The 16,703-nt window shown below is 34.0% G+C and overlaps 1 protein-coding gene across 1 annotated transcript; it reads right to left on the bottom strand.

Annotated features, from left to right (window-relative positions):
* Positions 1–777: 777 nt before the first annotated feature.
* Positions 778–6,730, bottom strand: LOC108346076 (ABSCISIC ACID-INSENSITIVE 5-like protein 2). Its single transcript, XM_017585022.2, has 4 exons — positions 6,543–6,730; positions 5,534–6,208; positions 5,364–5,435; positions 778–1,365 (listed from the first exon to the last, which is right to left on the bottom strand). Exons 2-4 carry the CDS (start codon positions 6,194–6,196, stop codon positions 1,285–1,287), a joined length of 816 nt encoding a protein of 271 aa, XP_017440511.1. The 5' UTR covers positions 6,197–6,208; positions 6,543–6,730; the 3' UTR covers positions 778–1,284.
* Between the last annotated feature and the right edge of the window lie 9,973 nt (positions 6,731–16,703).

Here is a 16,703-nt window from a genome sequence, read left to right as displayed (position 1 = left end):
CACCTACAAAATATTCTCAACAATTCCTTCAATTGGTTCAAAAAAAATCCTTTAAAAGTCATCTGGATTCCTTTTTGTTTTTATTTCCATAAATTTTGACCTTATCATGGTACGAAGTTTTCTTGGATTGATACTCAAAAACTCCAAAACAATGCCTTAAACATTTATCTTTTTTCTTTCTGTTCTTACTTCCATAAATTGACTTTATCATTGCACAAAACTCACCCTCAATATGCAGAATTAATATGCTGAACATAATTTGAACTGGCAAGGCAAACAACAATGACAAAGCTTCTTGTGTTACTGAGTCAATAGATATCTACACCAGAATGACAAAGCTCTTCATTAAAAATCAGTTTTAGGCATCAAGGTCAGACTTGAATATGGGAGAGAAAAATATAGTACAAACATAAACATGTTCTACAATTAACAAATAAAGTACAAAGTTTAACAAGCTTTTCTTTTGTAGTTTAGAGGGAAAGCTTTTGGGAAAAATAAAAGGAATTATTACGACAAATATGACGAATTCCCAAATGAATAAATAATATATGTACTGATAATGTGCATTTTATTACAATATCATTCTATCATAAACCATCATCTATAATAAGTGCTGACTTTCATAATAACTATATTAAAAGTCACATAGAAGAAACTTTGACTTTATAATTACCACGTTAAAAGTCATTTCAGGGCGTGTTTGCTAAATTCGCCAAAATTTGGTAGCAACCAAACAATAAAACACATGTTCATGGTGGCAAACTGCACTAGAAAACATAATAAACAAACGTTTCTTTTGTTATTTCATCTTTTCTGGAAAACTATCTCTACAGAGCATACTAATTCTCATAACTTGATATCCCTTAAAAACTTGTAGACAAATATCAATTTAATCTAATACAATATTGCAGTTCAGAACTGCTAACAATACCTACCTTACCTAGTTTCAGCTTTTTTCTAGTCACCTTTCAATAACTTAACTGCTTAACAATTGCCCTAATACACACATATAACCATTATACAAAAAGGTAACTAACTTTCAGGTTTCCATTGGCTTCCAATATTTCCTGATACCGTTTCCAACCAAAGCTAAAGCTTATGAACATCAAACCTTTGCTGCGTATGTACCCCTATAGTTAGCTAATTGTAGATATAGAGCAAACCGTCCTCTGCCAGAGAAAATGCAAAGCAGTGGCAACAGCAATGAGCATTGCAGTGATATAGTCCTGGACATGTCCTCATCAAATCAAGAACATGAATAGCCAGAAAACTCCATTGCAGATGTCAGAAAGGGGCAGAGTTATGTCTTTGAAGTTGATATTTTGGTTCAGGCAATGGATCGGGAGTAAACCTTTCTTCAAATTCCTATTAAAGGGGAAGTCCAAAATATGAAATCAGATTCATATTGTAGCAAAAATATTGAAATTATCGACTAATAATTGACGGAGAATGGTAGATTTCTAATTTGAAATAATAAAATAATGCATCAATAATCATCAGGCTTGGAATAGTATACAATGTTCTTGGCACAAAATCAATAATAACAAACAGCTATAAATCAGTAAGATGAAATTGTAAAAGAAAACTAAATTTCTTTGAGAAACAAAGGGATATTTTGACAGCCAGAAGTTAATGGAAACGCAAAGGAGTTACAACCAAAGGTAGGGGTGGCATGAATCTGTACAAAACCATCATCCATAGTGCAAAGATTGTTAGTGTGAGAGAGAAAAATGGCCTGAAATATTAAAATTTGAGTAACTTTCTCCAAAGAAAAAATGGGAATATTAAGCAGCAATAATGAACACATGAATATTGCGGTGTCCATAACTAACATAATGCCGAAATGTCAATTAAATTTCATTACTGTTATTCTGATAGGCACCCGACCAAAACTGAAGAATTAAAAATGGAAACAAGGTATATATATATTGAGAATTGATTCCTAATCCTACTGACCAATTTGGCAGTAGCATAAGATTGGGAAAATAATAAAGGAAAACTACCTTTACAGGGATTTTGAGAGCCCTGCACCCTCCCCCAGCTCGGTTCCTTGAATACTCCACAAAAAATGGTCCCCTCTCGCTTCTGATGCCCAATTCATAATGTTGTTCAAACTATCTATATCAGGGTTATGATTCCCTGCATCTTTTTTTATTTTTCTCTTTTCCATACACCTTATATATTTTGGGCCAGGGACCCTTATCAATCCCGCCCCCCCACCTCCCTAAAAGTCCTTGCCCTTAAGGTGAAATTCTGGAAATGCTTCTGGGATTCTGGATGTGATTCCCAACTGTTCTCACACTCTGAGAGCTACTTGCACTTTATCAGCACACTTCCAATTCTACTCGTGAACCTTCCCTAAGGTTCAACACCAACTCTGGCTGAACCTCCAACATTTGTTCCCCATTCATGATCATAAGGCCTTGGAGGGAGTCATCTTGGAAGAGGCACCGTAATTTGTATTACCAAAAAATCTGCCCAAAAACCATTATGGCTATTGCTTTGGCTTAGTTCCTGTCAAACATTTCATATAGGTCTCCAGACAATGGTAAACTACTTTAGTTAACACATCAGTTTGAGAATGAAAAGCTGAGCTATATTTCAGCTGTCTTCCTGCTCCTTAAACAACTCCTTCCAGAATCTGCTTAAGAAAACTTGATCCCTGTCTACAACTAAAGAGGCAAGGAAACCATGCAGTCGAACTATTTCTTTGAGAAAACAGTATCCACTTCGCTAGCTGTATAGGATGACTCAATACTATGAGATGTAAGAAGAATCTGGTCAGCCTATTCACAACAACCATTATCGGTCCACCTTGGGTTGGGAGAGGTAAGAGTTGTAAAAGCCCTTCTGGAGTTAGTGATTCATGCTTTTCCTGGCAAATTTCACATTCCACCACGTAATCCCTGATATTCTCTTCATGCCTTCCCAATACAACACCCCTGCAAATGTCTTGCATGTTCAGAAAAACCTTTAATGTCCCCCTGTTAGTGAATGTGTCTGGCAAAAGTTTATGGCTTCTAGGGAAATTCTTTAGTAGGAGTATCCTTCACTTGTAATACAATATAATCAGTACTTCTCCTTTTCATCTTGTTCATACAGATGTGTGGTGTTGCTCTAATGTTCATAATATTTCAGGGGGCTAAATGGTTATCACCTTTATTGATGACTGTACAAGGGTAACATGGCATTTTCTCCTTAAAAACAAATCTAAGGTTATCTCTAACGTTATCCAGTTTGTGCCAGTGATAAAAAATTACTTTGGGTTACTATCAAGCAACTTAGGGTTGATTTCAATCATACCTCAAATTCTTCTTTTTCAAAAAGAAGGGATAATCCATGAATCCTCATGTGTTTACACACCCCAACAAAATGGAATTGCTAAACGAAAAAATGGACACTTACTAGAACAAACTAGAGCACTCCTTTTTCAAAATAACATTCCATAAGAATTTTGGTGAGAATCCATACCTACTTCCAATTATTTAATTAACATTTACCTTCTCCAGTTTTGTCATTAAAAAGTCCAATGGAAGTTCTCCACTCATTCTATCCACATATAACTCATACACTTAGCCTTCAACCTACAATATTTGGGTATGTCTCATTTGTACATTCATAAACAGCAAAGGGGAATAAAAACCAGACGCAAACTCTGTTAAATGTGTTTTCGTAGGGTACACTATCACACAAAAAGGTTATAAGTTCTTTCATCCTCCTTTCAAAAATTTGCATCAAGGGATGTCACCTTTAATGAGTAACTTAACTATTTTAACCATCCTCATCTTTAGGGAGAGAGTTCAAGAGAGAAAGTTGATGAGTCTTTTATATTCCCAAATTTATCTTGTGGATCATAAAATGAAAAAAAAAATTCAAAAGGGTAATATAACTAAAGCTGAAGCTGAGAGGGAAAGAATAGAGGTGAACCAAAATCCTAAATCTGCAAGTCAAAAGTCTGAATCTGCTGGACCTGAAGGATTTCCCAACAATGGACCAACTTAGCACCTTCTTCTCCACTGCCAACAATGATGATGACATGCATTTTCGGTGTATGTTATGTACCCAGCCTAAGGGTTAAGTGCTATAAGGTATACCTTTACCTTTTAATGTATCTCTCTCTTTCATATATACATACATACATATACATACATTAACAACTAATTCATTTTTATCATTCAAATTCAAGTCATACATAATGGAAAAAGATTTGATGGAGCACATAAGATGGAATAAAATACAGATTAATCTTCAACAAAAACTATGCCTATCTAATTAGACTAGGTTAAATACATAGATCAACTCAGAACTTAGGGTCCATTGCAACCAAATTTTTTTGCACAATCATTTACATAAAGTATTTTGTAATAATGGTTTCACAATCATTAATAGAACATGTAAGCTCAACTATTAGATTAATATTATCTGCAACAGGTAAAGGGTAAAGACACATGCACAGATTCTAGTGAAATTAGTCACAATCAGAATACTAAAAATGGATTTAAGTTAAGGTGCTAACATAAAACAAAGCACAAGATATTCTTACCCACATATACCAAACAACTGAAGAAGTGATTCGAGATTATACCAAAAGTATTATAAGCAAAAAGAAAGTATGTGCATATAAGTACAAGACAAAATTATCCATTCTTTAACTCAGTACACAATGGTTTATACTTTTGTAATTATATAAATTGTATATATTTAAGATCCTTAGTCACTTAAGTATGATCTACTAACAGACATTATAATGCTGTGAAGAATTTCATGTTTCTGTTTTTTCTCTGAAAGAAAGTTAACAACTCACAGCTTGGTATTAAAGTAACATTTCGCCCTCAACCTCAGGAGGTTCAAATTCTAATTTATTGAAATGGAAGATACATCAATACTCAGAAATAACTGACGGCAAGGTTATCAATGGAAGACGGCCAAAATTCTTCCATATAAACACACCATTGTCCACAATGGGCCTCCCTTCATAGATTGCCTAGGGTGAAGGGGTGAAAAACGCCATGCTATAGCGTTGTGGCGGCATTATAATTACTATTTAACAACACTGACTGAAAGAACAGAAGATCATGTATTCATATCTCGAATATCATTTCAATTAAAATTTAAATATTAGAATTTTGAAAAATATTGGGGAACTGCAAGTTCCCATTTCCCCAAGGATGATAAAATCCAGTACAAGGTTACCAAATAGTCTCTTAGTTGCAAAGCACATTCAATCCACGCAACAAATCCTAAACTTTTCAATTAATCACAAATAAACTCAATAGATTTTCTAATAAAAGAAAATACAAACATCTATACAACAAATACGAGGAACGTTGGATGAAAAAAGAAACGTGAATTGGGTATGTTACCTTCTCTTTCTTTAGCTTTACATTTTCTTCTTCTAGACGGGAAACCTTGCCAACCAGTTCATTATGGTAAGCCTGAACCATGAAAGGTTGATATTGTCGAAACTAACAATTTCAACATGTAAAAGAATGTATTCAATTCACCAAAGCAAAATTTGTAGCACATGTTAGACCTGTTTACGAGCTCGTGACCTAGCAGCAGATTCCCTATTCTTGATCTTCCTCCTCAACCTCCTCTCCAGGGTTTTCTCATATGCATCAGGAGCATCCCTTTTCCTGCCCGGTCTCGTGTCCGATAAACTGCCAATAGAAGGGGATGAAGACAAGCCCGTTTTCTGCTGGAAACCTTGAGCTGCTGAGAAATCCATTGTATCCAACCCCACAGCTGGACTGATAGAAGCTTCAGCAAAAAGCCCTGCTTGCACCAAGAAATCTTCCAAGGTTGTCTCACCAAAAGTCATTTCTCCCTCCTGAGTTTTCACTTCCCCTCCATACCTTTTCTTCTGCCCTTGCTGAATTTCCCTCCACACGTCATCCACAGTCTTCCCACTCAATGCACGAGCCAGCGTCAGGCTGGCCTGCCGCTGAAGGGAGGAAGAGGACGAAATGTTCTCACTATCCGCACCTATCACCGAAGACTTACTTGCTTCGGCAGTCCACACATTTTGAAGAAGCTCGTCAAGGTTCATGCTACCCAATGGCTTCCCTAAGTCTCCTAATTGACTATTAACCTCATCAAGAGTAAGATTATACCATGAACCTTGCCTAGACAAAGATGAAGACTGTAAATGAGACTGTTGCCCATTACCTTGAGATCCCATTGTCTGAATCCCCATTCAAACTAAAACCTGTAAGTTGTAACCACAAAGCAACAATAAAATAAATAACTAAAACATTAACCATTGCACTTGGATCCTAACTCACTCACATCCCAATCAAAAACACCACTCCAAAGCTTTTCCCTAAACAAATTTCCAACCTTTTTCAAAATCCCAACACTCCCCCCTATCTGGGGTCCCCAGAAAGACACCATAACAACAAAAGAGTTGGGATTTCAACCCAAAGAACCCATCGAGACTCAAACTTTATGATTCACAAATTATGATCAATCCCACTTAATCAAAAACCATCACACAAGATCACACAGCAAAAGGACAGCATAAAAAAAAAATAGACTTTTACCTGAAAATAGGAAAAGAGAAAGAGAAAATGATCTGAAAGAACACAGAGAAAGACCCTATGAGTTCGGGGTTGGCATGTGCGGAAAGAAACACATCATTTGGTGGGGGGGTAAATCAGAGTGAAAATGGGAACAATTTCAGAAGAAAAGTGAAAGGAAAAAAAAGGGTAGTTGGTGTAAACTTGAGTTGTGATGTAACGTCGGAGTGATTCGGAATTTTGTGGAATTGGCAAGTGGCAAACGTTCATAGGTTCGTTTAGGGCTCATCCTCGTTAATAATTTATTTTATATATTTTCCTTTTGTCTCAAAACATATTTTAATAAAACATAAAAAATAAAAAACCATTTAAAATAGTTTTTTACATGTGCTTTTTTACTCTTTTTTATCATCTTCATCTATTTTGGAAAATGGTCTTTTTGAATGAATTTTTATCACATATCTAACTAGTATAAGAAATAGAATAACTTGTCCATGTATTTTATGAAATTAGTTAAAAGATTATATTGTTTTTCTTGTTATTATCATTTTGTTTTTAATTTCTTTCTAATGTTATCTATTTGTGTTATGGATGAATAATTTAATTTATTTTTTAATTTATTTTTAAATCTCTAAATCTTCATTTTATTTTATAAAAAATATTTAAAATTAAATATAATTTTATGTAAATTATATGATAATTAAGTTAAATTAATTTTATATCATAAATTTAGAGAATCTTAATATGTTTTTATTTTACCTATCACGATAAATTATCAAATTGGAGTTGTGTGTGAGATACTTGTTCTAAGAGTCTAGAAAATCGTATTTAAGAATTAACCGTATGTATAAAGTAGTGAAACTCGATTATTTTAATAATTAAAGTTTAAAGTATAAAAAGGTTTGAGTTTCATTATCTTAAAATCACATCATCTCTCTAAACACCTTTCTTTTGGCCCTTTCTTCCTTCTCTCTAGAGTTTTGTATTGTTCGTTCTTTTGATTGAAGATCAGATGTCGCTAAGGTGATCCTTGAGGCAAGTTCTCCACTTCTATACAGTTAGCTTCTGTAATAGAGTTATGTGTTCTTCCGTGCATGTTGATAGTCTTAGTTCGCATGTGGTGTTTGAACTTTATTTAAGAATATATGTTGATTAGTTGATGACTTGGGCCTAAGCCCAATTAGTTCAATGTAGGATTTCTTTTACTTTTATTAAAGCATGTGTAAAAGGTGTTAGGCATGTGCTAGATAGGAGAGACTTTTAGTCCTATATATAGACATGTCATCACCTCTTGTAAGATACTTTTGAGAATAATGAATTAAACTTTCTGTAGAGAGCACTCCAGAATTTAGTTCCCTTGAAAGTCAAGGCTAGAGAATCCCAAAGGATCTCCTCTAGCCACCTTCCATTCACATCATCCATTCTCTTATTTTCCAGCATCAGTTTCTCGCTCATCCGTATAGTCACTTTTCCTCCACCCAGCGGATGCACTTGGCACGCGTCAGCTCTCCTCGCAGACACATCTCTTCTCGTCGCATCGTCAACCTTATCAGCCACGTTTCCTTCTCGCCATTCCTCACATGCGATCCTCCAACCTCACATCTCGCTCTTACAATTTCCTCATGAGCGAAGCCTCCGAGTCGTTTCCCTCATGAAACTCTTCACTTGAGAATCTCAAACCCCTCATGTTTGCCAGATCCACCGAACCACATCTTCGTCTCTACTTCCCAACCATTCTCCACCGATTAGATCCTTTCTCCCCTTAAATCACTGCTCCTTCGCGCAAACCCGCTTCCACATCAAACCTTATGATTTCAACCGAACCATCTTCGAATCTAGGGTTCTTAGTTCTTCCAATACTTCAATCGGTTCTCCGATACAGAACCTAAGGATTCACGGATCAAATCATTTCTTCAGCTGCTTTCCGGTTCTTCAGCTCGATCAAGTCCAAATTTCACGTCGTCTCCCGATTCAGCTCAAGCCATCAGTCATCATGTGGTGTTTGAACTTTATTTAAGAATATATGTTGATTAGTGGTCCTAATGGTCTATCACGATCGTGTCTATGTTATTCATAGGAGCATATAGAGGTACCTATGCGTTTGGAGGTGTGTTTAGGTCTTTCAAGTAGTTTGGTTGTCTTTCAAGTAAGGGAAGTTAATTGCTTTGTTTTTAAGTTATAGATGTCTTGAAATTTATGTTTTTGCATGATTAAGTGATATAATGGTGTTTGATATGCTAAAATTTGGTTTGTGTTGGATGTTTGTATATTATTGTATTGATTGAATTGGTGTTGAATTAAGGAACTTAGGATCGAATCAACTGAGCAAATTGGTGTAAGACCAAGGAAAAATAAATTTAGTTTATGAGTAGTTGAGCATAAAGCATAAATAGTAAAATAAGATATTTGACATATGTGATATGTAGTCATGTTGGTGAAAGCTTCCTATTATGAGATTTTATTGCTTTAAAAATTTGTTCTAGCTCTATTCATTAAGTTCCATTTGAGTGCTCACTTTGATCAAAAGCCTTGTTTCTTGCTTGTCATTTGTTGGTTATCTAGTTTTGTCTCTCACATGTTAATCATGTTCTGTTGAATCATAATTGGATCTTTTCTTTGCTTTATTAATCTGATCTCAAGTCAGTTGCTCTGCTGTTTTTGTCATTCCATTACCTTGTTTATCCTAGCCATTTTCCTGATTGAGAAATCTGATTCCAATTCTGGTTTTTGGGATTTGAAAGAAGGTAAGTGTGAATGGTAGCATATTAGGTGGTGGTGATCCATAGGATTCTCTGGCCTAAACTGAAAATTTCTCTTTTAAACCTTTCATTTGAGTGCTTTAAACTTTTAAAGAGAAACCTCAGTGCTGTGAGCTTAGTAAGGCTGACTTAGGCCACTTCCTTGGCACATTTGTATGAGAGAATCATTTTTACTTAACTGTGTGCTGACGGTTTACTTGTGCAGGAAAGTGAGATTGATTAAGCTGGAATGCAACCCATTGGACCAAGAGAGAAAGTTTTCTTGCATTGAATCTGATTATTGCATTCTGTTGCATTCATTTTAGATTTTAAGTTGTTTACTGAAATCATTGGTATATTAATTGTTTTGAATGTGAATGCTGAATATTATTTGATAAGACATATGGGAATTTGGTAGATGCATAAGAATTGCAAATAAGGTGCTGATTGTTTTATGAGCATTTCTGGAAGTGCAACAACACTATTTTAAAACTGCCAATTTCTGATTTGCCTCACATTACTCTTTGTCAATTGATTTGATTAGCATGGTCCACTGATTTCTGAATTAGTTTAGGACATTGTTCTTGACTGGTTTGGTCCATTGTTTCTGCCTAGTGTAATTCATTGATTTGCTGAAAAGGCTGCTCTTGTCATAATCAGTTGTGCATCAAATTGTTTTTAATTGCCAATGCATCCGCTAGTTTTAAGAAGTGATGAAAGCACCTAAATTCCAGTTCTGACTTGGCGGTTGAATTAATTAGGTGGTTAGTTTCTGCATTGAATTACATCTAATTTGAATCTAGTTCACTGTCCTTTTGCACTTGCTGGATTTTGCTGCTGGATTTTGTTGAGATTTATGTGTGCAAAGCTGATGTGAATGAATCATTAGTTGAGCAGAATATTACTGAAGAAACAGTTGCAGAAACACCTCAGTGTGGAGCCTGGAAGAGGCTAGAAACAACCATTCAAATAGGGAAGTTGTCTAACTTACCCTTTGTTGTGAATTGTTATTCTGTTTTAGCTTGTAACTGTGCAGAATACTTGGAACAATTTGAGAGCAAATAGGAATTATTCAATGTCTCAGTTGCACAAGACCAAGTGAAAGGGAAGATTAGACAAAAGCTAGGAGACCCAAGGCTGGTTAACAACAACTAGAGTGTATTTGTTGAGCACAAGAAGTGGACCAGGACCGTAGCAGCTGTCTTTATTTGTAATTGATTTGAGTTCATTTCGTTTTGTAATAGGCTCTATTGTTAGTTTTCTCAATTTCATTGTAAAAGGCCATTCAAAGTCCAAGTGTCTTGGAAGAGTCCGTGGTGCTCCTTCAACTCTTGGCAAAACTTTTCTTGTTTATGTTTAAATTTTCTTGTGTCTTACGTTTAGGGGTGATTTAGGCTAAAAGGGATTAAACTCTAAGCCTTGTCACATTAGAGTCTGAAGAGTCCTCGTCTTTTAGTGTTTAATTGTTGTGTTTGTTTGTGAGTTGTGTCCTTTGATTTTAAAAGTGATTTTAGTTTAAAGGGTAACTAGTAGTAACCTAAGACATTTCTGGCAAGGCAAGACATGGTACTTAAGCAGTCTTCATGACTCACCTCTCTTACCTAGGACTTGTCTAAATGTGAATCTTGTATATCTTTTACACTAGAAAAACTTTTAGAAACAAAGATGTCTTGTTATTCATATAAGTCTTCTAGGAATTTTAATTTTGATAAGCAACTTAGTTACAAAGGCATCAAAAGAGAACATGATAAAGCTAGAAGGAAGTCATGTTCATCTTATGAATTTGATAGGATTGAAGATGATTTGTATAAACAAGCTAGTGAAAATATTCCATTCTTTGGTGATGATATAGGTGCATTAACATACCTAGCTTGGGAAAAGGAAATTGATGACATGCATTCATTCATGGTTAGAAAAAGTAAATCTGAATCCTTCTATTCTAGAGATAATGAATCTTATATTCTTAGTCTCTACACTTCTAGTTTTGAAAAGCATGCAAGAGAGTGGTGGGATGATAGACAATATCATGTTAAGATAGGTAGAAAATATCCCATTCATGATTGGAATGAATTAAAAGCTTGTATGAGAAGAAAGTTTGTGCCTCGAGAAATTGAAAGAAACTTAGAACTTATGAGAGAGCTTATTAGAGAAGGTGAGTCGTTCATTCAACATGTAAGTGGGTTCTCTCGTAGGGAAAGTGAGTTTCTAGAAAAACTTAAGAGGCTATGGGAAGAGACAAGCAAATATAGAATTGAGAGATTAAAAAGAGAAAAACAAAAGCAAGAAGTAAGAGAGAAAAGAGAAAAAGAGAGAAGAGAAAAAGAAAAAAGGGAAGAGGAACAACGAAATAGAAGAGAAGAGGAAGGAAGAGAGAGAAGAGAAGAAGAGAAAAGAAGAGAGTAAGAGAGAAGAGAAGAGGAAGAAAACAAGAGAAGAGACGAGGAAGAAAGAGAAAGAAGAGAAGAAGAGAAAAGAAGAAAGAAAGAGAGAAAAGAAGCACAAAGAAGAGAAAAGGAAGAAGTTGAAAGAATAGAAATGGAAGAAAAGAAAAAGCAACTAAGGGCAACATCTCCTCCTACCCTAGAAGCTAGATTCTTAAGGGGAGGTTTTCTATCCTCTCACTTTTCCCCATTTATATTTGAATTTCCCAAATTTCACTTTTCTTTCAAAGAATTTGACACTCAATCTTTAAAAATGTTATCACTTACAACACATGCAAAGTCACAAGGGTTATGGTTACCAATAACTCAAGATACCAATAAAATTTCAAATGAAGAAAGGTTTCTTTGTTATATTAAAATCAAAAATTTCAAAATTAGGAAACCTTCTTCTACACATATTCTTTTATATATCTTATTGGGTCAAAGAAAACTAATTAGAGATATGTTTGATGCTTATTGCATATGGATATTTGACCCAGGAGGAACACTTATGAAGTTAACAAAAATAAGTCTTCAGAAGCACCATCAGATTTGAGGACAAATCCTTTCCAAGGGGGAGGGGATGATGACTTGGGCCCAAGCCCAATTAGTTCAATGTAGGATTTCTTTTACTTTTATTAAAGCATGTGTAAAAGGTGTTAGGCATGTGCTAGATAGGAGAGACTTTTAGTCCTATATATAGACATGTCATCACCTCTTGTAAGATACTTTTGAGAATAATGAATTAAACTTTCTGTAGAGAGCACTCCAGAATTTAGTTCCCTTGAAAGTCAAGGCTAGAGAATCCCAAAGGATCTCCTCTAGCCACCTTCCATTCACATCATCCATTCTCTTATTTTCCAGCATCAGTTTCTCGCTCATCCGTATAGTCACTTTTCCTCCACCCAGCGGATGCACTTGGCACGCGTCAGCTCTCCTCGTAGACACATCTCTTCTCGTCGCATCGTCAACCTTATCAGCCACGTTTCCTTCTCGCCATTCCTCACATGCGATCCTCCAACCTCACATCTCGCTCTTACAATTTCCTCATGAGCGAAGCCTCCGAGTCGTTTCCCTCATGAAACTCTTCACTTGAGAATCTCAAACCCCTCATGTTTGCCAGATCCACCGAACCACATCTTCATCTCTGCTTCCCAACCATTCTCCACCGATTAGATCCTTTCTCCCCTTAAATCACTGCTCCTTCGCGCAAACCCGCTTCCGCATCAAACCTTATGATTTCAACCGAACCATCTTCGAATCTAGGGTTCTTAGTTCTTCCGATACTTCAACCGGTTCTCCGATACAGAACCTAAGGATTCACGGTTCAAATCGTTTCTTCAGCTGCTTTCCGATTCTTCAGCTCGATCAAGTCCAGATTTCACGTCGTCTCCTGATTCAGCTCAAGCCATCAGTCATCATGTGGTGTTTGAACTTTATTTAAGAATATATGTTGATTAGTGGTCCTAATGGTCTATCACGATCGTGTCTATGTTATTCATAGGAGCATATAGAGGTACCTATGCGTTTGGAGGTGTGTTTAGGTCTTTCAAGTAGTTTGGTTGTCTTTCAAGTAAGGGAAGTTAATTGCTTTGTTTTTAAGTTATAGATGTCTTGAAATTTATGTTTTTGCATGATTAAGTGATATAATGGTGTTTGATATGCTAAAATTTGGTTTGTGTTGGATGTTTGTATATTATTGTATTGATTGAATTGGTGTTGAATTAAGGAACTTAGGATCGAATCAACTGAGCAAATTGGTGTAAGACCAAGGAAAAATAAATTTAGTTTATGAGTAGTTGAGCATAAAGCATAAATAGTAAAATAAGATATTTGACATATGTGATATGTAGTCATGTTGGTGAAAGCTTCCTATTATGAGATAGTGGTCATGTGTTCAATTCTAGTTGAGTGCATAAAAGGTGATTTTGTTATTTTTATTATTTTATTAAATGATGTGATATGTGGGTGCACATTTAATTTTAATTATTCATATCTATATCAACGAGTGTTGGATAAAAAGTTTACATGTGCTTAGCTTTTGTTGAGTCTTTTTTTCATATTTTCATTCGATTATATCATATGTTACGATCATTTTTATTTTCAAATCGTTTCACGTTGTCTAGAGTCATGTCTAATATGTTTTTATGTTTCTACTTAGTTAATCTTAAAAAAATCACAAAAAAATATATGTTCATTTTCAAAACTTCACCATATATGTTCCTTGAGTGCTTTTATTTTGCATTTTTGAATTCATACACTAGTACAAAAACAACGTATAACGTCACACGTTCAACTTCCAACCACTCAATAGCCAACGTTAAAAATGATCGGTGACATTTTTGTAAATAAATGCAATTATTAAATGTCGTTTAGAATTGTAATTCGACGTAAAAGGATATAAAATGTCGAATCCCCAACATTAGACGTCAAAAGGTTAGTGAATTTAATAAAAATTTGAGCGGAAGATTGAAAATTCATTCACTTTATCTTAGTGCACGAGACCCTCTTCTCTGCTCAAACTTTTCTCGAACGAAGTTTGACGACCATCACATGTAATCTTTCTTTCATTTGATACAAATACATGTTAATTTACTACTTTAGGTATGATTTTCATTTGTTTTGATCAATTATTTTCGTGTTATTGTCCTTCATAGGCACATTCTGCTTTTTCTCTCACTTGTGGCAACACTTTATTCCGATGAACCAATGTTAGTTTTCAATTTCGTTTTGAAGAACTTATTTGTTGAACTTGTTTGTTGTTATTTTTTGTTGAACTTGTTTGTTATAGTTGTTTGATTGAACTTGTTTGTTGTTGTTGTTTGATTGAACTTGTTTGTTGTTTGTCATTGTTGTTTGTTGTTGATACTATATTACACGTTCATAGTCCATGTTTTACAAAATACCAAAAATTGAAATTTGTTGTTTTTCTGCTTTTCAAGTCTCGTAGAGTTGTACAAAAGGATCACAATTAATTAAAAAAAATAAAAGAATCGATTAACATCGTTTATTGATAAAATTCGACGTTAAATTTAACATCTCCCGATATGACGTCGTTCTCGAATTCGACGTGAAAGACCCAAAATATTCGACGTTGTAAGCTGTTTTTGTACTAGTGATACTTGTTATTAGCTCATTAGCAAGTTCATTTTTTTGTTGTGTTTTTGCTGAGTTTCATATTCTACTTTTTTGCTTCCATTAGGTTATTTTCCATTTGAAGTTGCTCTTTGTTTAAGTGAAACATATATGTGAATAATGTGGAGTAGCAGTACCATTTTAGTGCTGGAAAAAGTGTTAAAAAGAGCTTCAAAAGAGTTAAAAGAAAGATAGAAAAGAAGTGCCAAAAGAGCCAAAAATACATAAAAAAAATATGTGCACATGACCACCACTATCAAGTGTTTTGGTGTGATTCAATTGCTTGAGTTTGGAACTTGTTTTTGGTACAGTAAATTATATTTTCCAACAACCATTATGTCTCAGGTTTGATCTAAAAGAGTAACTATATGCACCATTAACAATCAACCAAAGAGAACAAGAAGCATACCTTTCCATTTTTAGTTGTTTTTTGTTTTCTTCATCTATTCTAGTGTCTTTCCTTAGGTGTTTTTTTTTGTGTACTTAAACCTTTAGTTTTTGTGTTTCCTCATGCTCTCCAGTAAACAATTGCTCATCAACAACATCAACATTAGTTTCTTATGTGTGTCCTTTACGAGTTAATGTTATAGGTCTTCTTCTCCTTTCACCTTGTAGTGAACTCTCACCAGGATGAGTTTACACAACTCTAATTCTAGTTATGTCTCTCAATCAAATATATTTTAAAAAAATATATTAAATACTTATATATATAAAAAACATAATACAATTTTTCAATATTTGAAATAATATATAATTAACTAAATATAATATAAACTTAGTAAATAAAAAATATTGTATTATTAAAATATATCAAACATTTCAAAATTTAAATTTCTCAAGGATAAAAATATATTATAAAATACATCTAATAAAAAAAATTAAATAATCAACATTATTTAAATAGATAAACAAATATAAAATTGAAATTAAAAAATAAAATACAAAACAAAATTAAAATTCCTAAATATATAACAAACAAAAAAACATATATCGAAATTATATTAAAAAATAAATCTAAAATAAAATTACATAATAAAAAATATTCGAGGCACTTCAACCCTACCTTCAACATGACTTACATTTTCTATATAATATCATTCCAGATCAATTTCAATAATGAAAACCTATCACAATCTCAAATCTAGAACGAAACATGCTAAAAATAGACCTGTCAATTTGGCCCTCCTTACATGGTTTGGCCCTAACCCACGTGGGTTGGGGCCAAAAAAATTCACAGGGCCAAAAAGCCCCTCGTAGAAAAAGCCCACGGGACCAAAATATCTTCAAAAGCCCTGTGGGTCAGGGCCAACCCATGGGTTTTTTTTATAGAAAAAATGTTCATTTTGAATACATGAAAAAATATAATTAACTCCTAATTTGTTACAAAAATAGTTACTATAGAAAATAAATTGAAATTTTTATAAGAAGAGAGTTCTAAAATGAAGAAGCAAAAGCAAAATGACAATATTTATTGAGTTAGATTCTCTAAGTATATAATTAAAGGATCATTTTATAAATTTGGAATTTAAATATTTAATTTCACTTTTTTTTAAGTTATAAGTAAGAAATTAACTTTTTATCTAAAATTATCCTAATTGAAATTTAAGAGAAGATTTTCTCTAATTGAAGCTCTTAATTTAAAAAAAAAAATAGGCTTCTTTATTTTCTTAAAAAGTTATTGAAAAAGAAATTAAATATAAATGATTTTCTTTTTCATTTTATACTCAACAAATCATGTTCATAACAAAAATAATAAATAAAAAGAAAAAACTCATAAACCTTGTGCAGGCTGAAGTTGTATTCGCCCATAAAATTCGATCTCGTCGTACTACTCACTCAAAATGCTTACATTTTAAATGTCATAAACATAAATATAAACATAAACATAAACA

The sequence above is a fragment of the Vigna angularis genome, chromosome 6, assembly GCF_016808095.1.
Source record: "Vigna angularis cultivar LongXiaoDou No.4 chromosome 6, ASM1680809v1, whole genome shotgun sequence".
Lineage (NCBI taxonomy): Eukaryota > Viridiplantae > Streptophyta > Magnoliopsida > Fabales > Fabaceae > Vigna > Vigna angularis.
This window is presented reverse-complemented; position numbering and strand designations above follow the sequence as displayed.